The sequence below is a fragment of the Cebus imitator genome, unplaced genomic scaffold (genome assembly GCF_001604975.1).
Source record: "Cebus imitator isolate Cc_AM_T3 unplaced genomic scaffold, Cebus_imitator-1.0 Scaffold312, whole genome shotgun sequence".
Taxonomy (NCBI): Eukaryota; Metazoa; Chordata; class Mammalia; order Primates; family Cebidae; genus Cebus; species Cebus imitator.
The window spans coordinates 1,557,315-1,577,120 of NW_016107627.1; the positions used below are offsets into that span (position 1 = coordinate 1,557,315).

General features: G+C 36.4%; 1 protein-coding gene across 4 annotated transcripts in view; it reads left to right on the forward strand.

Annotated features, from left to right (window-relative positions):
- The window catches only part of PCCA (propionyl-CoA carboxylase subunit alpha), a 429,187-nt gene that overhangs the window by 197,392 nt on the left and 211,989 nt on the right, over positions 1 to 19,806 (forward strand). For 3 of the 4 annotated variants that reach the window (XM_017503569.1, XM_017503572.1, XM_017503573.2), the window contains 4 exons: positions 1,582 to 1,725; positions 3,039 to 3,113; positions 7,290 to 7,358; positions 9,534 to 9,609. In XM_017503569.1, the coding sequence (XP_017359058.1) occupies positions 1,582 to 1,725; positions 3,039 to 3,113; positions 7,290 to 7,358; positions 9,534 to 9,609 (364 nt within the window). The remainder of the gene's footprint in view (positions 1 to 1,581; positions 1,726 to 3,038; positions 3,114 to 7,289; positions 7,359 to 9,533; positions 9,610 to 19,806) is intronic. The other variant, XM_017503570.1, reaches the window with a different exon arrangement.

The window sequence follows — 19,806 nt, forward strand, 5'->3', positions numbered from 1 at the left end:
TTTTTTTTTTCAATTTTTAGTAGAGACTGGGTTTCATCATGTTGACCAGGCTGTTCTCAAACTCCTGACCTCAAGTAATTCACCCATCTTGCCTCCCAAAGTGCTGGGATTACAGGTGTGAGCCACCGCCCCCATCCAGGTTCACCTCTTGAGTAGAGTGCTGAGATGCTTTCTCACATGAAATTGGTTTCTAGTAATAATAGAGTGGTTTTATGTTAGTTACTTTCTTGTTATATTATATTGAGTCTTGTTTCTTACAAAATCAAAATTTGTTTTCAAAAATATGTATTTTAAACTACCTAATAAGATCTTTATTTAGTGTTACATTTGTTTTATGAAGGGTAGATGCTTATTTTAGTGATGATTTGTCATTAAAATTATGTCAAAATGTCTTAAAATGTTGAGACTATAAACAAACTCATAACACACACAAAGCTAATTATGGATACCATCTGTTTATTTTTACAAAGCTTTTTTTTAAAGACTATGGCATTGTCTGCTTATGATAAGCTTCAAGATTATTATAATGACTAAGTCCTGTCCTTCAATTAGTGTAGTTGAAGATGGGAAGATAATTCATTTGTTCACTGACCTTTTCCTGTGTCAGAGTGTATGAAATATGACATGTCATGATAAAGAAACTATTGTGAAGTGCATTTAGAACATACTTAATTTTTACAGGAAAAAAATGGCATCAAAACAGCAGGTGTGGCCAAAGTTTTGTTTAAATTCTTATAACTTATTCAAGGTTTTAGATGAAAGGTAGATAATTCACTCTTTTCCAGTGACTTAAGTGGCTTCATTTTAACTCAAGGTTAAGAATTTCTAAGTGATCGACCAAGTTTATATTGACATGTATCCCTGTTTGTGTACCATGTTTTTGTACATACATATCTCATGTGTTAGTGTGGAAGGCCAGGAACTCGCATGACAGCATCAGTCCAAGTAGTTGTTAGCAGTTTGCTGAGAGAGCAGAGCGATCGCACTGGCTCTGTTTTGCGATTGTGCACGCTAAGCATTACCCAAGTCAGTGTGGAGGGAAAGCAACCTGAAGGATCCATCTGCTCCCTTCTGCTACACTGCCTTGATGCAAGATTACGCTAATCTGGCTGCTTGTCAGGACAGGTTAGTGAAAGCATGCAAGTAGGTGAGACTTAGGGTGGACTAGTGCTTTGGAAAATCATAAGCTGCCCCTCTAGATGCCATGTTAAGTGTAGCAGAATAGGTTGATTATCAGCAACTTCGAAGATTGCAGTGAAATAACTATATAGTTTTTTTGGTTAAGAATTAGTTTCAAAATTAAAATTCTTAAATATTGTCGGACCACAAATAAATCAAAATTGAGAAAAATAATACAGATAGTTTACAAATGCTTTTAGGCATTAGTTTTTCTTATGATTTGTGTATCGTGTTTATTCTTTTATTTTATTCACCTAGCTCAAGAGTTTTTTAGTTAAAGATGAGTAAATGTCACATACAATTAACCTCATTTTACCCAAAAACTTCTGTTAATTTTTCTTGTTTATTTCTATTTATTTACCTTTTTCTACACATATTAACTGGCAGACCTTGGCCTTGCAGGTTGAGCATCCTGTCACAGAATGCATTACTGGCCTGGACCTAGTCCAAGAAATGATCCGTGTTGCTAAGGGTTACCCTCTCAGGCACAAACAAGCTGATATTCCTATCAACGGCTGGGCAGTTGAATGTCGAGTTTATGCTGAGGTAAAATGAATGGTGTTGGGAGGAAGGATGGTGGTTGTGTCCAGAGTCATGAGACCTGGTATAACCAACAACAAGGTAAAGTTAGGGTTTTATAACGTTGCCAACTATTGGATTATGTAATCTGTAATTAAACCAGAAAAAATTAGATTATTTTTTGACCTAATTCCAGATAGTTTTAAAGAATTGGGTTTAGTTAATTGTCATGTATTTTTAGATGGGGAAATAGCTACCAATCCTTTAAGAGGCAACAAAGCATTAGTTAAATATTCTTGAGCTTGAATGGACCATGGTTTTTATTTTGTTTGCATTTGCTTTGTTTATTTTCAAACAACACTAGCAAGAAGTAGCATTTATTTCCGTGGGGTTTTTTAAAATGCCCACCTTGGGTACACATTAGTTGTTGATCGGATATTTACTTAAAATTTTTCCCAGCAGTTTGTTTTCATATAATTTTCTCCTTTATTATTACATAAAAATAACAATTGAAATTTAAATTGTAAAGCTTTTAGTAAAACATGTACTCTTAATTCATAATTTTAGTTATGGGTTTTACTCATAAACTCTTGGTTCAATACTTTCAAATGCCTTTTTCAAATGACTAAAACAAGAATGCAAGGTAACATTTGTACTGTTTCTACTTTTAGACATCAAAAATGTCTGTCAAGAATAAAAATAAATGTCTGTGTTTAAGAATACTATAAGCTGGCTTGAAATATTTTTTAAGGCGTTCAGAAATATGTTTTGGCATGGCTATATTGCTCTTGCTTTTTTCATATTTTAAGTAGTATTACTTTTATTCTTATTATGACACTGAACCTGTTTATTCTGATGATCTAATATATTTACAAGTGAAGTACATATCTAGTGGCATGTGCTAAGGTTTTTTTCAGGTTTTTATTTGAAGAACCCAAATTCTCAAATTTTACCATATGTGAGCTGTTTTGAGAAGGAAAGCAAATATCTTCAGTGTACCACATTTGTTGTTCTAAACTCGAGTATGTTTTGATGTAGGGCCTAGGTTATTTTATTTTTTGCCCAAGGCATTCTAAGAAGTTTTATAAAATGTTGGAATTTTACCAATTTCAATAAAGTATGAACAAGGTCAGGCTAAATTCTGCTTACAGTTCTGTTTGATTTTAAGTACATTCTAAGTTGTCTAGAGTAAAAGACAATAATACTCTGAAATCTGTGATTTGGTAAATACCATATGTTGAAAATAGACCTATAAATGCCTCTTCATTGTGTAAATATTTAACCTTACTTGTGCTGATTTATATTTCAAAGACTGTGCTTCCTTTCCTTTGAACTTTCAGGACCCCTACAAGTCTTTTGGTTTACCGTCTATTGGGAGATTGTCTCAGTACCAAGAACCATTACATCTACCTGGTGTAAGTCATTAAGCTGTAATACCAGCTGAGGGGTTAAAATCGTGATTTATGTCATACTTTTATGTTAAAGCCTGTCAACACCAAAGGGTGTAAATTGAAGGACAAGTGAAATTCATGGGAATCATGGTTTTTGTGTTGAAAACAAATTTTTTCAGTATTTTGTGGTGTTCAAGAAAGTCAGGATCCAGTTGACAGGGGAAGCCTGGAGAAATGTGATGATCTAAATGATAGCTTACAGTGTGCCCAGTTCTTTCCAAAATTCTAATAAAGAAGACCATGAATCCTAAGAATGAGAAATGACATTTTGTGTTACAATTTAATCTTTTCAATAAATCTAATCCAACCCTGCTATATAGTCACTTGTTAAGAAATTCAAGCACAAAATCAACTCCTTAATTCAAATAGATTAAGGCAAACAGTATGCCTCATTCTATTAAACATCACAGACTTTAAGGAGTACATATTATTTATACCAGAAAAGTGATCACTGTCCGTTTTATTCCATAGCTCTTCTATATTAAGCTATTTTAAAAATAGTTTTTGTTGCAAAAAAAGAAGAAGGGCATACCCTTTCTCTTAATCAAGGTAATAAGTGCATATATATGTATGACATTATGTTAGCTGGTAGATGTCAAGGCTGTACCGTCTGTGAATATTCATATTATTCATTTTGATTACTGGCATGAAGATGGTGAAAGATTACAGGAAGAATTCTAAATCTGAAGATGTTATTGGATATATGATTTATTTCACTTTTTATATTGTTTTTGCCCATGTGCTTTCTAAAGGGATTTGACCCTTTCTAGGCTTGGAGGCTCCATGCTGTGTTCAAAGCCAGAAGGCAGAAAAAAAATTGTAAAGATTTAACAGGCATTATGTGACGTTAAGTAGCAGATGAGAAAACAAGTATCATAGGGACATATCTAAACACTTTTTTAATCAAACAAAAGAAGTATTAAATAAGAATTCATAATGATTACTCTAGTTGTTAGAAGTTTTCACCATGTTGTAATAGCTAACAGGATGTCAAACATTTTGCCCTCACAAGTTTTTGCAATTTGCAATTTTCAAACGTGAGACCTGTTGAAAGTACAAGTGATAATGGACAAACTATACCCCCTACAGTCTTCGTCCCACCAAATCTTTCTTCAATTAATGCTGCAGCAGGAGTTTTATGTAATAACATTTGCAGTTGTGAGCCATCCATAGAAAGAGAAAACAATTAAAATGCCTTAAATGTTCTGCTTACTGCTGTTATTTGCTTGTGTGAACGTTGCATGTCAGCTAAATGGACCAAGGAATAGATAAAGTGATTGGGTGCAGGAGAGTGCACACTAAGCTTTGTCTATCATTATTGCTGGGAGCAATCAAATTGATGTCAGCAGGACAGTAGATGCGTTGACAGCTGTAATTATGTATCTCCATGGTGATCACTTTTGGCCTGTCATGGAAGCCCATGAGTCCCCTCCGTTGGAAGCATTTAATCAGATTGGGCTGTCACTTGTCAGGTAGACATGGCGGGCTGGGAGTTGTGCTTAGGGGGAGAGGTGAATTGAGAATGAAGGATGGGAGATGTCTGATAGTTTCACAGGGTCCACTGTGGTACTGAAGACGGAAATTTTAATTATGCTAGAGGTTTCTGAGCAATGGTTTGAGAATCTCATACAGAGGTGCTTGGGTGTTTTTGTTATGGTTGTTATTGTTTGTTTTTCTTCCTTGCCTTATGAAAACTAGAGCAGTCAGTCTACCTTAGAAAACCATTTTTGGCTCTTATCTTTTTTGGTCACAAGAATACATACTTAAGAGTTAACTTAGGATTGGTACTTTTCACATGCTTCATTAAGCCTGAAATTTATTTATATGGCAGAGGTGAAGATTTCCTTTTTTATGTTTGATCATAATATTTTGTAAATTTGTTATTTTCAGACAACAGTTTTGTTCTGCTCAGAAATTTGGTTCTGATTTTATTCAACTTTTTTCTTAAAGCTTTTTAGTGGAGATTTGTATAGCCTTTCAATGAGGAATGGAAACTTGATGTGACTTCAAATTGGTTGTTAAGAAATAAAAATATAACTGATTATTACTTGGAAAAATCAGCATAAACAGTAAATTATAAATCATAGTTTTCATACTGTAGTGCAATTTTTAATTGGAAATACTGATTTGCTTATACAAAGATATGTTTCGATTATATATATCTTGATTTTATCCTGTGTATTTTAAAGTTAAGATGACATAACTTCTGTGATCATAATATTAGTAAATAACAGTTGTATTTAAGAGTTCTGGGTAACACCTGACAGAATGATATTAGTTAAGGCAACGGAAGTTTTAAGTAGGGAAATATAGGAGAATGCAGTAAATATTCTTTATTGTCTATGTTATTTTATTTGTGGGTTGAACATCAAAGTTCCTCCTAGCTTTGTAGCAGTTTATATAGCAAATGGTAGGATGTAGTTGAATTCAGAAGTTTTAGAACTTGTATCAGTCTCATTTTAAACACAGCATTAGCAAGCATGCTATGGTTTTAAAGATGACATAGTGTTCAAATTAGCTCTTTAACTTTTTGGTACTAAAATTAAGAAAATGAAAGTTCACAGATATCTTTTCTGTTATATAACCTGATTGCTAGTTGCTATTTTGGGGCTATTTAATGTGGGGAGAAGGCAGATTGTGATTTTATTGCTTTAAAAGATGCTCCATTAATTTTTTTCTAGTTTTTGTCAACATTGTGAATTTCATAGAACATCAGTTTATGTCCTGAAATATGTTTTCAGAAAATAGAGAGCCAAGTATATTTCGTAAGTCTGCTGAATGATTTTTGTTTAAAATTAAGATTTTTGTATATGAATGTGAATACAAATACAGATATCTGTATTTTTGTTTGTGCTTGCAAATACAGAAATAAAAGCCCCTCTGGTATGTTATAATGTTCCTTTTACAACCTTACAAAGAGAATAATAGTAGTATGAAATTTAAGAAAATGAAACTATAGCTTATCTTCTGATGTCACCTTATAATAAAGCCATCATTATACCCTCATGTGGATATCCTAGACAAGAGGTTCTACATGTGGTCCCTTGATAATTGCCTAAATTAAAATATTAAAGGCCTAACAGCCGCTGTGTTGACCTTTTTCTGCCTTACTGCAGACAGATGAGCTGCTGTTTATTAGGAAGGCTTCTTGCCACAGGTGGAAGGCTATGTGAGCTTCCGCTCTTCTCTTCCCACCCCTTTATAATGTTGGGCCTCAAAGTCCTGCTGTTCCAGCAGCTTTGGTTCAGTTCCTCCATCCTTAAGACCCCTTGGATATGCCTTATAGTCTGAAGTATTTTGATTAGCTTTTAAATACTTCAGATTCCAAAACTTCTTTCTAATAATTTAATAAATATTCTGTCCCCAGTAACTGCTCATTTTTAAAGTTTTGCATGGCTAACCTCTGTGCCTTGCTGCTGGTATCAAACTGGGAAATGAAAACAAGAATCAGCGATGTACTAACTCACTTGTTGGCTGGTTAACAGCAATCAGCCTCTTCAAAAGAATATTTTGAACTTGTGCTATCCCCCCACCCCCCACCCCACGAAAATCACAAAATCAGAGCTCTAATTGGGACTTTACACAGCAAAGCCATAGGAAAAGCTGTGTAAACATTAAAGCCTCAGGAGACTAACAGTAACAGTGTTTTACAGTTGAGAGGGTGAGGCAAAAAAGGAAAGTGTTACAGACATGAAAGGCCCAGGCCCACGTTCCAGTGGAGCTGAGGAGCAGCTTCACTAGGGGCCTCACTAGCGGGCAGAAGGCTCCAGTGGGGAGTGCAGTTAACTAGGGCATCGTCCATGCCATGCCCTGCTTCAGCTGGAAGACGCCATCATAAAACCATAGCACCCTGGCATAGTGATGTAGGAAGGCTTCATTTTTTTTTTTTTTTTTTTCTGTTTCTTAGTTTCTTCATTCAGTGACAGAGCAACAAACATGTTGCATTGCGTATTAACAGATCAAGATCATTTGGTTTCTATGTATTTTTAGGTTGTTTTCCTATTTTCCAGAAGGTAAAATGTTATTTGAGATTGAAATTCTCTATTCATTTTCTCTATAGAAATGAAATTTGTGGTTACAAAAAAAAAAAAAAAATCTATACCGTATGAGTTACTTTTATTTTTTTATTTTTTCCCGCAGGTCCGAGTTGACAGTGGCATCCAACCAGGAAGTGATATTAGCATTTATTATGATCCTATGATTTCGAAAGTTAGTTTGATTTCTTAATGGATTATTTTATTTCTTCTGAAAAATCAATGATATTTAAAAAGCCTGAAACTCGGCCTTTATCTGAATCATGTGCCATAATTAAACAACTAATTATGCACTGATATAAATGTGAAAGCAGAGCAGGTTTTTTCTCTTGGGAGAAAATTCAGCATTATGTTAGTTTGCAATACTCCTCCTCCACAATCAAATCATGCCACCACCATCACACACACATGCACGAAATAACAATAATAAGCATCTGACCAATGGTGCCAACCTAACTCATTGCAATGAGAAGGAATTAAGTTATTTTTTTGGCCATTTGCTGAAATTACCTGAGATGAAATTGTGAATGAATGGCAAGAAGTTGGGCTGATAGGCAGTGTTTATTAGAGTACTTTTTGATCTTTCCACTTCATTTTTATAAATTACCAATTATTTAAGTAGATTTGATGTAAGAGTAAGATTTGTTTTGCCCACCTGTCTTTTTGAAGTTTGACTTTCCAGAATAAGTGATTTTTTGATCTTTAAACCCTTAAAACCTTATAAAATATAAAATACTACAATAATTAATATTGTGGATTTTATTTTGAAAATCCTGTGTTCTCTGAAGTGATACATCTATATTGAGGAATGATTTCTTTATTAAGCCATATTTCTCAAGATGGCTTTTCCCCAAGTGTCCTTTCTAATGTTTTAGCTGCAGTAAACACACTTTTAAAACATCTTTTTTCAGTTAAGGTTTTAGTGTTTTTGTTTTTTGTTTTGAGATAAGGTCTCCCTTAGTCACCCATGCTGGAGTGCAGTGTCACAGTCTCAGCTCAGTGCAGCCTCAACCTCCCAGGCTCAGTTGATCTACTTGCCTTAGCCACCTAACTACAGGCGTGCACTACTATGCCTGGCTATTTTTTAAATATCTTTTGTAGAAATGGGGTTTCATCATGTTGCACAGGCTGGTCTTGAACTCCTGAGCTCGAGCAACCCTGGTCTAAGTTTTTAGTAGTATTAAAATAAGGTTTAGGTCTTTTGTTTATTAGAGAACCACCATTTAATTAAAAAATAAAACTACATACAATTATTGTAGGTTGACTTTTAAATAGATATGATTCCATTTTTAGATGAATGTTTTTCTATTCAGAAAAATGGCCTACAAATTAATTTTCAAATTTGCTTGATATTGAAGAGCTAGTAAAACCTAATAAAATAATCACAATAGATAGGCTAATATAGCTGTCAGAAAAATCTTTAATGAATAGTTAAGGTCTTATTTCATTGCTAAATTATAGAGATACATATAAGCAGGCACTAAATCATGTAGAATAGTAAGATTTTTTTTTTGTTTTTCTGATTCAAGTACCATTTGCATCTGTGTATATTATGTGTAAAACTGCGAATGATTTCTAAGATAGTCATCTCTCTTTATACTTTTATTTTTGAAATATTTTGTTAGTTACAAAAGTGTTAAGGGCTGGGCGCAGTGACTCACGCCTGTAGTCCCAGCACTTTGGGAGGCTGAGGCAGCTGGATCCTCTTAGGTCAGAAGTTTGAGACCAGCCTGGCCAACATGGCAAAACCCCATCTCTACTAAAAATACAAACAAATTAGCTGGGTATGGTGGCGCACATCTGTAATCCTAGCACAGGTGGCTGAGGCGAGATGATCGCTTGAACTTGGGAGGCGGAGGTTGTAGTGAGCTAAGGTTGTGCCACTGCACTTCAGCCTGGGCAACAGAGTGAGATTCCATCTCAAAAAGAAAAAAAAAGAAAGAAAAAAGACAGCGTTAACTATTATTCAGGGTGTCTTGGAAACCACAGAAAAACGGGGAAAAAAGTCTTACCTAATCCCCACCACTACCCTGGATGTTCAAATCCTATCTTTAATATTCACATTTTACTTTATCTCCTTTTAAATTTTTTCTATAGTTACTTCTGTTACATTTTTGTTTTTGTAAAACCACTGTTTACTATGATAATGAAATGTAGGAGAAAAGTCTAAAATAGCTTGATTCTAGTATTTATATGCTTAAAAAGTCATAATTGACATTGAAAACTGAACTATCATAAAATTGCAAGATATATTTGGAAATCTGTTATGAAATATTTTAATTTTTACTAAAATGAATCATTTAACCTAGATCTAAATGTATGTTGGGGTTTTTTGTTTGCTTATTTTTAGCTAATCACATATGGCTCTGATAGAACTGAGGCACTGAAGAGAATGGAAGATGCACTGGATAACTATGTTATTCGAGGTAAAGACAAAGATTTATACTCCTTGGTTATTATATATGGTGGCCAGTTCCAGAAGACAGCCTGATGGTTTACCAGCGAGAACATGCGTGACACATTTGCCTACTGTGTGCTTAAAGAGAAATAAGAAAAGCTCAAATCAATCAAACCACTATACTAAGTATAGGGGTTTCATTTTCCTTGGTAGCCCTATACTCTACATCTACTTCTTAGGTTATTCAACTTACAACATTTGATCTTTCCTAGATGAGCATCTAATATTTTGTGGATACAATTATGTATTGGTTGTGACATGAGAGCCTTCAAAGTAAAGAACCATTGACCAGTGTAGTTTGAGAGCAGTTTTGCCAGATCATTGTCTGTGGAGTCTTTTGTTTTAAAGTAGAAAACTTGAAATGTATAGTGATAGAAAGTGTAGTGACCTACAGTTGACTAATTTGGGGAAAGAGGGAATAGCCATTTGCTTCTGAGATTAGAGCAAATTACAGACTGTCTTCCAGGAAATGCAGTTTTGTTACCTCATTTACCTATATGGTAGTTCTAATACCTGACAAAATGCAAGCCTACCAGCCTTTAGCATGTATAGTGATAAATGAATTAGAAGCAGCCATTACGCTAACATAATCAAAGTACAGTTATGTTTATACCCCTTAAGAAGTTAAATTACATTCTAAATTTTATCAGCAGCTTTCCATTAATAATGAAAACATGACTTTAGTGCAACATCAATTATCTTTGGAATAACAGACTTTAATAACAAACTTAAAGTGTAAAATATAAGTTCCCCTTGAATTAAGAATGAATAATGTGGTCTGAGAGCATTCCATGGGGAAGATTGGCTTCTGTATAGTTTTGCCCTTTTCTAATGGCTCACTGTATGTAGCAGTGGGTGGGGAGGTTAGATTTGGAGGCTGAAGTGGTACGATAGTAGTAGAGTAAGACTGCACGGTCCCCTTTAGGACCACATGGAACTTTTATGCAGGTTTTGAAAGTCCTCTTTTTCCAGTAGATGCAACTTTTAGGTACCTAGCAAATGGACTGGAAGTTTGTGTGAAAAAGAAAAAGTAGTTTATTTTCAGGGCACGTCCTGCTCTGAAAATAAAGGAAGCCCAGCTGAGCAAAGGAGCACGTCAGACCTTTCCTTTACCTCCCTGACTCAGTGCCTGTGTGCAGTGAACAGTTTGTACAACTGTACAGTAGTGCCCAGGGTAATTAGTGACTATATTTGTACATCTACCTTTCCCTGCTTATTTTCATCTAATAATATTGAATTACATTATGTAATCCACACTTGCCCTTACTTTTTTCTTCCAATTTTTCCCTTGTTAGATCAGGAAGATGTCTCCCTTCCCATTCTCCACAATCCACGCCTTTTTTTTGTTTTTGAAACAGAGTCTCACTCTGTTGCCCAGGCTGGAGTGCAGTGGTGCAATCTCGGCTCACTGCAGCCTCCGTCTGCTGGGTTGAAGCAGTTCTCCTGCCTCAGCCTCTTCCCTGCTCTTTTAGCTTTATCCTTTTTTCTTTCCATTTGTTAGTTAACAAGTGCTGGAGATTCTAATAAATATTGTGTGCTAGTGATTTGTCCTTGTGAACTAAAGAAAAGTAATAAGCTTTCAAGTGACTCTAGGTAGAATTTAAAAAGAAAATCAGCAACATTAATATCCAGAGCATCTAAAAATTGGAAAAATCCCCTTCACATTCTTTCTAACTCATTTTCTATTTTCTTTTTTCTAACTTTGATTATGGAGTATTTTCTTACTTCATAACTTTGCTATTTCCACTGTTTTAAGTAAAAATACGTATTTTCTCTATATACCCAACATATGTATTTCTGTGTATAACCAGTACACATTGGTTACTAAGGCCTTGAGGAGAGGGTCTTTTTTCTTAAAGAAGTAATATTGCTATAGACAGGACTTCAGTGCATATTTGGGACACACGTCCAGTTCATGTGAGTTTTATCTATGTTTATCTATAAATATGAGTTTAGATAGACATAAATACATTACTTGGGAAGATTATTCCTGGAGGACTACAGTATTTGTAAACATATTCTATGGGAATTTTCTCCCTTTTTATCTGTGCATTTTTATTGTGGTAATTGAAATATTAGATTTTGGTTAATTTAGATTTTACTCTAATGTGCTTGAGCATGAATTTGAGAGTCTGAATAAGAATATTTTGTCAGAACTCATCTCTATTAAACTTTGATATAATACGACATGGTGGCATGGCATCTGGGCCTTTTGTCAAAATATTAGATTGGTTTTGGTCGCAACTAGAAGTTATTTATTTCATCTGGCTTCTGAAAGGAGTATTCTTTCATATTTACATGAATACCCTTTCATATTTTATATTTAAATGAACATTTTTTCACTAATTTGCTTACTATACCATATATATATATATGTTCACCAGTTACTACAGGTTTTAAGTGACTAAAATACAAAGTAGGCTTGCCATTATTTTCCTTATTTTGTGTGTAGCACATGTCAAAAATGTATTGCATTGTATAGGTAGATTTTTCCAGGCTTAGTCTGAAATCTTATCTTTGAATTACTGTGATGTAGTAGACAGAAACCAGACAAAGCTGGGCTCATAGCCCTGTCCTGATACCATTTAATAATTATGTGATTTTTGTCAAATGACTTGTCTTTTTGAATCTCATACTCCACATTTGAAAAATGGAGTGATAGTCTCTGCCTTATAAATTAGTAGTGAGGATTAACTGAGGTTAAGTATAAAAAAGGGCTTGGCACCACATTGGCTTATATGTTTTTTTAATAACTTTAGTTCCTATCCTTTCTTCCTCTCTCCTCATACTTATAAAACCACATATTTAAAAATCAAGGCCAGGTGCAGTGGCTCACACCTGTAATTCCAGCACTTTGGGAGACTGAGGCAGGCGGATCACTTGAGGTCACGAGCTCAAGACCAGCCTGGCCAACATGGCAAACCCCATCTCTACTAAAAATACAAAACTTAGCCAGCCATGGTGGCGGGTGCCTGTAGTCCCAGCTACTCAGGAGACTGAGGCAGAAGAATAGCTTGAACTCAGGGGATGGAGGTTGCAGTGAGCTGGGATTTCGCCACTGCACTATAGCCTGAGTGACAAAGTAAGACTGTCTCAAAAAAAATAAAAATAAGAATAAAAATCATGTGTTATAAATCACATTGTCCATCCCTTAGTAATATGAAATTTAATAAACCATAGATAAACAATACTGAAAGACCATTTTAGGTAATTTCTAATACTGCATGCTGAGATTATATGCTTTCATTGCACCCTGTTTGAATACTTCTCCAGAGCATTTACTGTAACTGCAAAATTAAAATATTAATTGTGTAACTAACTGTGCAATGTTGGGTTATCTTGTAAGACTATTAGGCACATGAGGGCACTGATGATCTTTATCTTGTTTGCATGCATATTACTAGTGCTTAGCAGTATCTGACACATGCTAGGTGATTAATAAATGTTTGTTGAATGAGTGAAGGAGTGAGCAAGTGATACTATCCCTAATTTCAAGGAGTTACTAATATACTTTATATGGAAAACATATGAACAGATAAGTATAATATTAATATAACTTAGCAGGTGCCACAATAGGGTATTGGAAAAGTATAGTGGGAGTTTAAGGAAGAGACTAGCGTATCTTTCTTTACTTCCTTCTCTTTTGGTCCTTTGAAAGTAATGATGAGTACTGCTTTAGGACTCATAGGTGTCTCTGTGTCTCTGTTGAGAGTACCTCACTTTGTTCTGTCTTCAAATGATCCCCAGAGTGGCATGAGTTTTAAAAAGACTGAAAATGTCCTGTGTAGGTGAACTAAAGGGGATGGGCACACTCAGGCATCTTTGCAGTATCACTTGTTATAGTATTTTGGGGAAATAATCTGGTGTTAGATGTTAAAATAAAAGTACATACCCTTTGACCCAGCTGTTCATCTTTTGTGAATCTTTCCTATGGAGTTAAAAGATTGAATTATCAGCATGTTCACCATGACATTTAAGCAACATTGTTTGTAGTAGCCAAAATGCTGACCAACCACTGTCCACTAAATGGATGAATGACTGAATAAATTACAGTGCATTATTACTGTAAAATACTATGCAGCTGTGACTTAAAGATATGTCTGTCTGTATTGTTAAAGTAGAAAAGCAATTTGCAGTCATGTGTAGTACCTTCTCGTATCACTTGAACCATCTTCTCATCCTAAAATATTTTAAATTGTGTTGGATGAGCACAAAGAAAGTTGTGAACATCTACATATCACGGTGATTTCTTAAACTCAAAGGACTTATCAAAGAGGGTTTTTTCTTGACACATTTCTCTTAGACTTTTTAATTTTATGTATTTTCAAACCTGTAGAAAAGTGGAATGAATAGTACTGTGTGTGCCTGTATACTCTTCACCTAGATTAATTAATGATTTAATTAACATTTTTTGATACTTGCTTTCTCTGCTTCTCCCTTTCTTTGCCTTTTATTCCTCCTTTCTCATGCTTCCTCTTTCCTTTCCTCCCTCCATTCTCTCCTGGGTATTTTTCCTGGTCCATTTGAAAGAAAGTTGCAAACATCATGGCATATCACTCCCGAATACTTTACCAGGCTTCTTAAGGGGAAGACCATTTTCCTGTAACTGCCCCATGGATTTTTCTTGCCTGCTGCACAGGTAGAGTCAGTTTATTGAGACAGCATTGTTGCAATAGAGAAAGAATTTAATATACACAGGGCTGACTAAATGGGAGATTGAAGTTTTATTACTCAAATAAGTTTCCCCAGAAATTTGGAGGCTGGGGTTTTTAAAGAATAATTTGGTGGGCAGGGGCTAGGGAGTGGGGAATGCTGATTGGTTGGTTTGGGGATGAAATTATAGGTGCTTGAGGCAGGGTGTTCTTGCTACTTTCAGTTACTGGGCAAGATCACAGAACTAGTTCAGCCAGTTTAGTCGTCTGGCTGCATGACTCCTGAGCCACAATATCTAATCTTGTGGCTAACTTAGTTTAACAAATGGAGTCTGTTTCCCAGGCAAGGAGGGGGTTTGTTTTGGGAAGGGGCTGTTATCATTGTTGTACAGTTAAACTATACGTTGATTTTCTCTCATAGTTAGCATGGCCTACACCCAGGAATGAACAGGGGGCAGCTTGGAGGTTAAAGGCAAGATGAAGTTGGTTAGATCAGATTTTTCTCATTGTCACGATTTTTGCAATGGTGGTTTCATTCCTGCAAAAAAGCACGATACCATCATTACACTCCAAGGAAAATTGACAGCAACCTTACAGTTTCATCTCTTGTATTGTCTCTATTTAAGTTTCCCCAGCTGTCCCTCAAAGGCTTTTTTAAAATTGTTTTTTAACCCCATCCGTGGCCCAGAGTTACACAGTATCTTTGATTATGTCTCTTTAGCATCTTGCCCTCTTTTGTATTTCATTTCATTAATTTTCAGGAGAGTCCAGGGTGGTTGATTTGCAGAAGGTGGCACACTCTAGATAGAAATTGTCAACACTGGTTCAGTAGAGGCGCTTGTGAAGTGACTCTAAGGATGAGAGCTGTAGGTGAAATTTATATCACTCACAGAACTCAGGGAAACTCTTTGCTACTGTTACTGGTTTATTAACAAGGATACAGCTTGAGAATAACCAAATGGAAAAGATGCATAGGACAAGGTGTTGGGGAGAGGTGTAGCACTTCCACACCCTCTCCAGGTCACCACCCTCCCAGCACTTCCATGTATGCACCAACCCAGAAGTTCTCTGATCCGTGTCCTTGGGTTATTATGAAGGCCTGATTAGATAGGCATGATTGATCCTATCAATCTGCCATTAATGGTCAAGTCATTCTTTAGTCCCTCTCCCCTTTGGAGGGTGGTGGTAGTCCCTCTCCCCTTTGGGGCTGAAAGTTCCGACTCTATAATCACATGGTTGGATCCTCTGGCCACCTGCTCCAATCTTCCAAGAGTCATCTCATTGGCATTAACTCAGGTATGGCTGAAAGGAGCTCATTATGAATAAGAAAAGACACTCCTCTCACAACAGTCATTTCTGTGATATTCTTGCCCAAAATGTGCAACCTGAATGTAATCATGAGGAAACATCAGACAAACCAAATTGAAAAACAGTCTACAAAATAAATAGCTTCTCCTCTTCAAACATGTCAAGGTCAGGAAATACAAAGAAAAGTTGAACAACTTATGTAGATCAAAGGAAACTAAAGACACATGAAAACTAAATGCAATGTGTGATCCTGGATTAGATCCTAGACCAGAAGAAAAATGTTTTTCTTTTGTAGTAAGGGTCATAAGTGGGACAGTTGGTGAGATTTGAATAAGGTCTGTAGATTAGGTGATAGCAATGTTAGCAGCGCTAGGCTTTTCTGATTTTGATCCTTGTACTGTAAGTATAGAAGAGACATACCTTGCTTTTAGGAAATGTACACTGAAATATTTAGAAGTGAAATGACATCTTGTCAGCAACCTACCTTCAGATGTTTAAGAAAGAAGGTTATGTATATGTATATACATAGAAAAAATAGGTGACAAAGCAAATAAATGTGATGTTATTATTTGTAGAACCTGCGTATATAGTAATTCTATTAACTATTTTTTAAAATTTAAAATTCTTTCAAAATAAAAACTTTAAACAATAGGAAAGGAAAAGTACCCCTACTCTCCACTTGTATTTAAAGAATAAAAACACAGAGGCACTTGGGATTTTTAACTTACATATTATTTATCTAGCCAATTCTGAAGGATAGACAGGTTTAAAAACGTGGCTTTATGAAGCGCAGAACAGGGAGGACAATCTACTGTCTTGTTTGGTAATTACTTGATTATTCAAATATGAATATTTTTTTCCCTGAGCTTTTGTTAAGAAAGAGAAACTTGAAAGCAAAAATGTAATTCGGTTAAAGCGAATTTAGAAATTCTCATGAAATAAGAGTGCTTCTTGGCCTCTGTTTGATCCTGGCAGCCTGTGTAGCTGATGTCTGGGCAGTGTTTTGGAACCAGCAGGTAGTCAGGGGAAGGCCACTCCTAGGGGCCTCTTCTGTACAGCCTGGCCATGATTTCCCATGCAGATGGGACCTGGTGAACTCTGCCAGAGGTCATCCTTGACTCCCAGTCGACACCTCCCAGTCATAATTTTTATGAGTATGTGATTAATAATATCCTTGAAGTTGTAAACTAAGTTTCAAAGAATGCCTCTACTGTCCCCATACTGTTTAAACAAGGATCTGTTCAAATAGTATCGTCTTTCCTCGAATGTGAAAAGAAAGAAACTAAATGCAAAATGCTAACTTTAAAATCTGTATGATACATTTTAGTGCTTCAGTGATCTTTTGAGCTCTTAGGTATAAAATAATTTTCTGGTTATTACCCTCTTTTGGCTTTAGGATTAATTAATGGACAGTAGCTTTGGAAGCAGTTAGTTGAGGCATGGATATTTGTCGTCTGCCATGACCCATTATATTACCATATAGGGCCTAGGAAAGAAAAAAATAATGACTTAATTTTGCGTAATAATATATAATTTATTTAGAAAACATTAAAGAGAAAATGGTTTTGTGTTTTAATTTTATTCTTAAAACATCATTTAGTGAGATAGTCTTTTTTTTATGCTATATTTACTATTCAAGTAGAAAGATTTTTTTTTTTTTTTTGGGACGGAGTTTCGCTCTTGTTACCCAGGCTGGAGTGCGATGTCGCGATCTCGGCTCACCGCAACCTCCGCCTCCTGGGTTCAGGCAATTCTCCTGCCTCAGCCTCCTGAGTAGCTGGGACCACAGGCACGCGCCACCATGCCCAGCTAATTTTTTGTAGTTTTAGTAGAGACGGGGTTTCACCATGTTGACCAGGATGGTCTCGATCTCTTGACCTCGTGATCCACCCCCCTCGGCCTCCCAAAGTGCTGGGATTACAGGCTTGAGCCACTGCGCCTGGCCTTAGAAAGATTTTTTAAATTCCATGCTTCATTCATGTACTTGTTGGCTTTGTTCTTTGATATCCAAAATTTAAATTAACCTTTGCTTTCAATTCCTTTGAATTACATTTTTCTAAAATCAACACCTGTTTTTCAACTTTGAATATGGAAGAAAAATGCAACATATCATTTATCCTATGAAACTGCAAGTCTGTTAACTTTCTGAATATTATCAGTCACAAATTTTGGGTATCAGACAATAAACTCTTTTTTTGTTCAAATAATCATTAACTGTTTCTGAAAGCTGCATTGTATTTTACTGATGACAGAGTTTGGTTCCAACTCTTTTAACATTGGTCACACAGGGAGCTAAAAATTACAGCAATAGGCCGTAACAGGAAAGCCAATAAGGTTAAATATGAAATAGTAAGTAAGATGTGAACAATATTCTTTCTTTTTTCTTTTTTGAGATGGAGTCTCACTCTGTTGCCCAGGCTGGAGTGCAGTGGCACGATCTTGGCACTGCAGCCTCTGCCTCCCAGGTTCAAGTGATTCTCTTGCCTCAGCCTCCTGAGTAGCTGGGACTATAGGCGTGTGCCACCACACCTAGCTAATTTTTGTATTTTTAGTAGAGACAGGTTTCACCAGGTTGGTCAGGATAGTCTCAAACTCCTGACCTCAAGTGACCTGCCTGCCGTGGCCTCCCAAAATGAACAGCATTATTTTTATCTAACCAGGGGAGGAAAGTTGAAAAATCCTGAGACTGCTTGCTAACTTACTTCTGAATTATTAGTTTATACATAAGATTGACTTTTTTGGTAAATTAAATTGTTGATGTACCTTGGTTTAATAATGTTCATTCCTTCCAGTCCTTCCCTTAGAATCTTATATTTTCCAGAACTTTATTTATTGTAATATATGAATGATTTGCATATTGCTGGTATTGTTTCACATTTCTCTGTCTCACCCTGTTTTGGATTCCTTCACACATGGGGAATGTTCCCCCCATAACCAGAAACGTGTGTTTTTTGATGTATACCATCGAATCTGCCTGCTTTCCTGAACCTTAATCCTTCACACATCATCTCACAAGCATCTCAAATTTAACTTGTCCATGAATTTGCTATTTTCCTCTGAGCTTGTTTCCTCTCTGCAAATGGCAACTTCTCTCATGTTGCAGAACCAGAACTATGGGGGTTGTGCTCATCTCCCCATTCTTTATAGTTGACGTTGTTTTGAGATAGGGTCTCACTCTGTCACCAGGCTGGAGCCCAGGGCTCACTGCAGCCTTGACTCCGAGGTTGAGGTGATGAGCTGATTCGCCCACCTCAGCCTCCCTGGTAGCTGAGACTACAGGCAAATACCAACACACCCAGCTAATTTTTTGTATTTATTGTAGAGATGGGATTTTGCCATGTTGCCCAGGCTGGTCCTGAGCTCCTGACCTCAAGTGATCACCTGCCTCCATCTCCCAAAATGTTGCAATTACAGGCATGAGCCACTGTGCCTGGCCCTCACCTCCCCATTCTTGCCATCAGTCCCTGCCTGCCTCCTGAATATCCCTTGAGTCCAGCTAGTTTTCGCATCTGTTTTGTCAGTGTCCTAGCTGTGGACCCCAGCCTTGCCATGTTTCAGTATATCTCTGCAGTTGAATTTTCTAAAATTCTAAAGAATTCTAAAGAATTTTTCCAACTTCCCTCCTGCCCCTCCCAACTCCCTTTTCCATAGAGCAGCCTAAGTGATTCTGGATTGTGTAAATTTAATCGTACCTGCCCTGCTTCCCATTCTAGTTGTTCTCCTAGGAATGTGAAATCTGTGCATGGCCTATCATATTCTGAATGCACTATTGGTCTTTTGACTGTATCTAGCACCATTCTGTCCTTTGCTCATACTCAGACCATGGTGTTTTCCTTTCATTCCTCTCCATATGAGTACCTGGTGGTAACCATTTGCTTTTTATAACAGCAAAATCTCTCTCTATTTATTTTTTTTTAACCAGAGATACAAACCCTCTCTGTTGCCCAAGCTGGAGTGCAGTGGCACGATCATAGCTCACTGCAGCCTTGAACTCCTAAATTCTAGTGATCCTCCTGCCTCAGACTCCTCCTACCCAGCTAATTTTTAAATTTTTTGTAGAGATAGCGTCTCACTGTTGGCTTAGGCTCGTCACAAACTCCTGGCCTCAAGTGATCCTTCTGCTTCAGGCTCCCAAAGGGCTGGGATTACAGGTGTGAGCCAGATTCCTCCCTAATATTACCATAATCTTAGCTACTCATCTTTGG